Genomic DNA, 6000 nt, shown 5'->3' with positions numbered 1-6000 from the left:
TTGCATATTTTGCTGTGAAGTACAGCCAGACTTTTCACCGCTTTGCCTTGGGCATTTTTAATCTGTAGCTCTGCTCTAAAAGAACGTACGTACCTGGACCCGCCTACTATCCTCAGAAACGTAAAATGATTGGCTAGAATCTAAAGTGTATCACATCTCAGGAAAATAAAAGCACCGAAATGTGCGCTTCTTTTCGGTCTGGTTACTACCGTTTATGTCAGAACTGGTGCCGTCATGGCACCGGATACAGGTACCCATCCCTAGCAAGGAGTTTATTAAACTTCACCGAAACAATCTGCACATTTCATTAAAATTTAATAAACTATCACCTTGTCTCTATTCTTAGTTAGCACAGACCTTAAACACTTAAAGCTGTAAGCTCATGATAGTTATATAAGAGCAGATGCATGCTGTACATTTTACGTCCAATGGATGCATGATCTGATTAGTCGACTAATTGCAAAAATAATCGGTGACTAGTCGACTATCAAAATAATCATTTGTGGCAGCCCTAGTAATGTCCCATTGGTCTTCCACTTTTCTCAGAGGAGGACACTTTGTGGGTTTTCTGATGCCTCAATAGATTTGTTTTATGGATGAAAGACTTTCCACAGTGACCACATACAAATGATTTAACTCCAGAGTGGGTGAGCTGATGTGATTTTAAGCCAGTCATGTGAGTAAAAGCCTTTCCACACTGACCACATACAAATTGTTTAGCACCAGAGTGGATCAGCTGATGTGATTTTAAGCCAGTCATGTGAGTAAAAGCCTTTCCACACTGACCACATACAAATTGTTTAGCACCAGAGTGGATCAGCTGATGTGATTTTAAGCCAGTCATGTGAGTAAAAGCCTTTCCACATTGACCACATTTAAATGATGTAACTCCAGAGTGGATGAGCTGATGTGATTTTAACCTTTCGATCTCAATATAAGCCTTTCCACAGTCACCACATACAAATTGTTTAGTACCAGAGTGGATAAGCTGATGTGATTTTAAGGCAGCAATGTGAGTAAAAGACTTTCCACACTGCTCACAGCTGAAGGGTTTAGCTCCACTGTGGATAAGCTGATGTCTTTTTAAGTTACTAACGTAAGCAAAAGCCTTTCCACACTGATCACAGGTGAGAGGTTTATCTCCACTGTGGATAAGCTGATGTACTTTTAAATTGCCTATCTGAGTAAATGACTTTCCACACAGATCACAACTGAATGGTTTCTCTCCACTGTGGATGAGCTGATGTCTTTTTAACCTATCAATCTCAGTAAAAGAATTTCCACACTGATCACAGGTGAAAGGTTTAACTTCACTGTGGATGCCCTGATGTCTCTCTAAGTGATCTCTATCCGTAAAAGACTTTCCACACTGATCACAGACAAATGATTTACCTCCAACATGGATCATATAATGTCTCCTTAAGTGACCTTTCTGAGTAAAAGACTTTTTACACTGATCACAGTTGAAAGCTTTAAATCCAGTGTGGACGACCTGATGTGTTTTTAAGCTCCATCTATGAGTAAAGGTCTTCCCACACTGATCACAGCTGAATGGTTTCACACTGGTGTGGATCAGCTGATGTGTTTTTAAGCTCCATCTATGAGTAAAGGTCTTTCCACACTGATCACAGCTGAATGGTTTCACACCGGTGTGGATCAGCTGATGTGATTTCAAGTGACCAATCTGAGTAAAAGACTTTCCACACAGATCACAGCTCAAGCTTCTGTCCTCCCCGTTGGCGCGCTTGCGTCTTCTGGGCTGCTTCATAGCAGGAAAAGTCTTTTCCACAGGGATCGCCGCTGGCTCATCTTTACTTTCTGGTGCTGGATGTTTTTGGTTGATGTCATCCATGTGCTGAGGTTTCGGCCTGCTTTCACTTCTTTCTCCTGTAATGACAAAGAACCCAAACAGTGACATCAGGTCTATACCTTCAGCTCATCCACAAGTGCCCCCTCTTACCTCACAAAGATAAACAGTTTCACCATCTGCCAAACGTCTCAGGTGCCTGGGGACGCTATGCTGTGGTAAATATTTGAAGTGAGCTCATTTTGGGGATAAAAGTAGTAAAAGTTCAACTTGTGAATAAAATATTGGCTTGTGTGACTTCAAAGTTTTTTAGTTTTTACTTTGTTCAAATCTGAAGAACATCACACTTACAATGTGCAGTTCAGGTTGTATGTGTGAGAGCTGTACAACCAAATCCACACTGGCTCAGATTTGCCTCTGATTAACCACGAGGGTGTCACAGTTATCAAAGTCTGCAGACACTGTCAGCTGCAATCAACATCTTTTATTATAATGCACAGGTGAGTTATAATGCATCTCCACTAGAAGATGGTCCCCTGTTATCTAGTTTTTCACAGGCAAGCGTGGGCGAGAGTCTACAGCTTTCTACCCCCCAAGGACACGTAGTCTAATGCCTTTATTTTTCATGGCCATGTCCACTTAATACTACACTATACGGTTATATGGCATTTTAGTTCATATACAGCATAGAATTGAGGCACTTCAAATATTTTCATCTCAACACCTCCTCCCTGGAGATAAGGAGTCTCACTATCTGCCTAATGTCTCATGGTGCCTGGGAGTTTCAGTCCAACTCACTCACAATACCCATCTGTGTGTGGAATAACATATTTGATGTTTTCCTATATGTAGAACAAAGTCGCACAAAATGTACTATAGATATTACTAAAGTCATATTGTCAAAACATATGATCAACACATAAAATAAAGAAATGTCCATCACAAGAGTTAGCAGCTTACACAAGAAAAGATGTCAGAAAGAATATGAAAGAAGAGAAGTGGAAAAGGAAAACAGAGGATTTTTAATGAAGTCATGATCACTCCACAGACATCACCTTCATATGAAGGGAAACAGAGAGTGTAACTCAAATGATAAAACATTAAAGTACTGAGGCAGACAAACAGAGAGGCTAAACAGAAGGCAGAAATCAAACCAAAATGAGCTAAGAGAGAGAGACCCTGTAGAAAATGATAAAGTTAAGCAACCAGTGTAGTTATAACTGACTTACTCTGGATCTCCTCTCAGACTCAGGAGGGGGCGAGCGGGCCGGCTTTGTAGTTGGAGTCGGACCAGCAGAGACAATGGGCTCACTGACCTCCACTCCCCAAGTCAGTCACCACGAGGACAAGTTCTTTGTTTAGAGATGATTTAATCCAAGCTCACCAACAACATCATTCAGCTGTCCTCGTCAGAACTAATAAAATAAAAGCAGTTACATTTAGAAACGTCAGTTTACTAAACATAAAAATATTGCTCTTTTAGCCTCGCTGACATATTCTGTAAAGATTAAATTACTTAAATCATCACGTGGTTTACAAAAACACTTTTTTACCAAACTCAGCAAATAAGTGCGCATCCAGAAATAACTGTTTTATCTCGTTTGACATGGAAACTTAAAATTACAAAGACACACTGAACGCACCTTCCTACCAGCTGTAACCTAGCAGGAGAACGTACGTTCGTCTTCGCAGCTGCAACACATACCTCACAAAAAGCCGTTCATCAATTAGATTTAACACGACGCTTCTCCACAATACTTTGATGCGGGTTCTTCAAAAAGTGCCCATTTTTAAAACGGCGGAAAGACACAGCAAAGAGCACAGTACGCACACCCCTTCTTCTTCATCTCCTCCCCTGCTGCTTCTTCTTCTTTTCTTTTTTTTACAAACCTTTATTTAAACATCAGTACAATACAAACTAGAGTTAAACAGTACTATACTAAAGGTGTTATGCTTACAAAAATCTGTATACAATAAACAAACAAATAAACATTATTCAGAACCTACAGGGGGAACCTGCTAGGGGGAAAAGTTTAACTGATCAAAGCAAAGAGTAAAGTGATCGAAGGATCTTCTTTTTTTTTTTTACACACAACCATAGTTTTTATAGCTTTTGGGTTAGTAGAGTTCTTAATTGAATTAAGATATTGCACAAGCTCATAGGAAAATACATAAAAAGAGGGATGTCTTCCAAAACGTTTGGATTTGTGAATATGACATTTAGCCATTAAGATTAACAAGTTAATCACACATCTGTTGTCAATGTTGAAATGTCTTTGGTGTTTTTGTAGACCAAATAATACATAGTGCCAAAACAGTACAAATCCTTTAAATACATTTTCTGAGATAAAAACACATAATCTCGGCCAAAAGTCTTGCACAAGGTTACAAAACCAAAAAAGCTGTATAGTAGATTCCTTGCACTTTTGACAAAATCTGCAGTTTGCATCAATGTCTAATTTGAATTTGCTGTGAAGATAATCTTTAGATGGGTAAATTCTGTGTATTAATTTATAATAAATGTCTTTACCTTTGTTGGTAATTAAAAACTTCGTCTTCCAAACTTCGTTCCACATAATATCGACAGGCAACCGGTTCCAGAAAAAAATTTACATACGGTTCTGTGGTTATACTATCCTGAAATAAAGATCTGATAGATTTGTTGTTGTTTTTAGAATTCTTAGAAAAGCACATCTTCCAACGAAAGTTTGAATTGGAAATGCCAACGGCCTGTGGAATGAAGTGATGTTAGGTTTATTCTTAAAAAGCATACAAACCTGTGATGGTTTTGAGCCAAATGTTTTTGTATAATCATCACGATTTACAGCTAAATTATTAAATATAGACAAAATGTTTTATAGGAAAAAAGCATACCATTGGAATTGAATAATTGGTCGACTAAAACAATATTATTCCTAAACCAACTCCCTAAGAAGAGAGATTTTCTTTTATATAAGATATCCTTGTTATTCTACATATAATAACTGTGCGGACTAAAGTTCTGCTTCTATATAAGAGTCCATGCTAAAAAAAAAAAAAAAGCTTGGCGATGAAAAACAGAGGTTTTTATGGGGATTTTATGAATATTAAAATTACAAGTAAGGAAAAAATCAGCACCACCTAACTTAGAAAACATGTACATAGGTATATATAGTATTCCAAATGGATGTAGAATTAGTAATTCGATTTTTTTAACCAATTTATTTTGAATGTGTTATTAAGAGTGTGTTACGGATTCAAATATTGGGGATGGATACAAGAGGAAAACCAAAATAACAACACTGGTCCGGCCGGGTTGAGTCAAACGATGATTTTAATGATCACACGCGTGGGAGATGGACACCGTACGCAGACAGCCTCAGATCTCAAAATGGTGGAGCATTGATCAAACTCTTATAGCCTCTAGTGGCCCCCACCTTATCATAAAAGCCTAAACATTCACATGCTTTCTCTCACACAGCGCCTAAGCTACGTCCTTGGCTCCCTGTTTATCTGCTCCTGCTGAGATGGGGCAGAAAACCTCTCTGGTATGTTCTGTTCTCTTCTAATCAGACAAATAAGGCGATGACTTTCTGCGAACAGTATTTCTTATAACTCAGCAGTATAATGCATCATAAAACAATATCATTCATTCACAATAAATCAGCAGTCTAATGTAATGCAAATCGGTTTAACAAATGTAATAGTTATCAGCTTCTTCTAATTCAGGAGAATAATGCAAACTAAAGCTACATAATAATTCACAATCTTTAATTAGGGGTCTAACATGGCATAAAATAATATTATAATCCCACAAGTGTCAGAATCTAACACAGTAAGTCCTCCATTGACACAGGAGTTCATAAGAACTGTTTTTTTAATGTAGTGTGTCCTATTTTTCCAAGTAAAGTTGAAAAGTAACTTATCAACCTCTTTTATGATTTTATTATCAAGGTAAAATGCCAATGCAGCATAATAAGACGAGAGATGCAAACTAAAGCAGATGCATCTGCTTTAGTTTTTAATACTCTGCCTTTTAATGATAAATCTCTTAAGAGCCACTGAGTAAATCTGTGTTTGAGTTTCACTAGAATAAGATAGAATTTTGATCAATTCTTCTTTCCTGGTTTTTGGTTATTCAAATACCTAAATAACGAACTTCTTGTTTTATTGGAAGGTTACACAGAGCTGTTTTTGAACATTCTTTTATTGCC

At 37.7% G+C, this 6000-nt stretch overlaps 1 protein-coding gene across 2 annotated transcripts; it reads right to left on the bottom strand.

Moving 5' to 3' along the window:
• Positions 1–439: 439 nt before the first annotated feature.
• On the bottom strand, positions 440–3625 carry LOC146625920 (uncharacterized). 2 transcript variants are annotated; one of them, XM_085363040.1, is made up of 3 exons: positions 3513–3625; positions 3037–3222; positions 440–1887 (listed from the first exon to the last, which is right to left on the bottom strand). In XM_085363040.1, exon 3 carries the CDS (start codon positions 1850–1852, stop codon positions 512–514), a length of 1341 nt encoding a protein of 446 aa, XP_085219166.1. In that variant the 5' UTR covers positions 1853–1887; positions 3037–3222; positions 3513–3625; the 3' UTR covers positions 440–511. The 2 variants fall into 2 exon arrangements, with proteins under 2 accessions (XP_085219166.1, XP_085219167.1); XM_085363041.1 differs by lacking the exons at positions 3037–3222; positions 3513–3625 and adding an exon at positions 1961–2009.
• Between the last annotated feature and the right edge of the window lie 2375 nt (positions 3626–6000).

The sequence above is a fragment of the Diplotaxodon limnothrissa genome, linkage group LG9 (genome assembly GCF_057381915.1).
Source record: "Diplotaxodon limnothrissa isolate DT_005_m linkage group LG9, D_limnothrissa_male_GT1.1, whole genome shotgun sequence".
NCBI lineage: Eukaryota > Metazoa > Chordata > Actinopteri > Cichliformes > Cichlidae > Diplotaxodon > Diplotaxodon limnothrissa.
This window is presented reverse-complemented; position numbering and strand designations above follow the sequence as displayed.

Bases quoted from the DNA above. Each gene is read 5' to 3' on its own strand.
- LOC146625920 (XM_085363040.1), bottom strand. From the start codon at position 1,852: ATGGATGACATCAACCAAAAACATCCAGCACCAGAAAGTAAAGATGAG.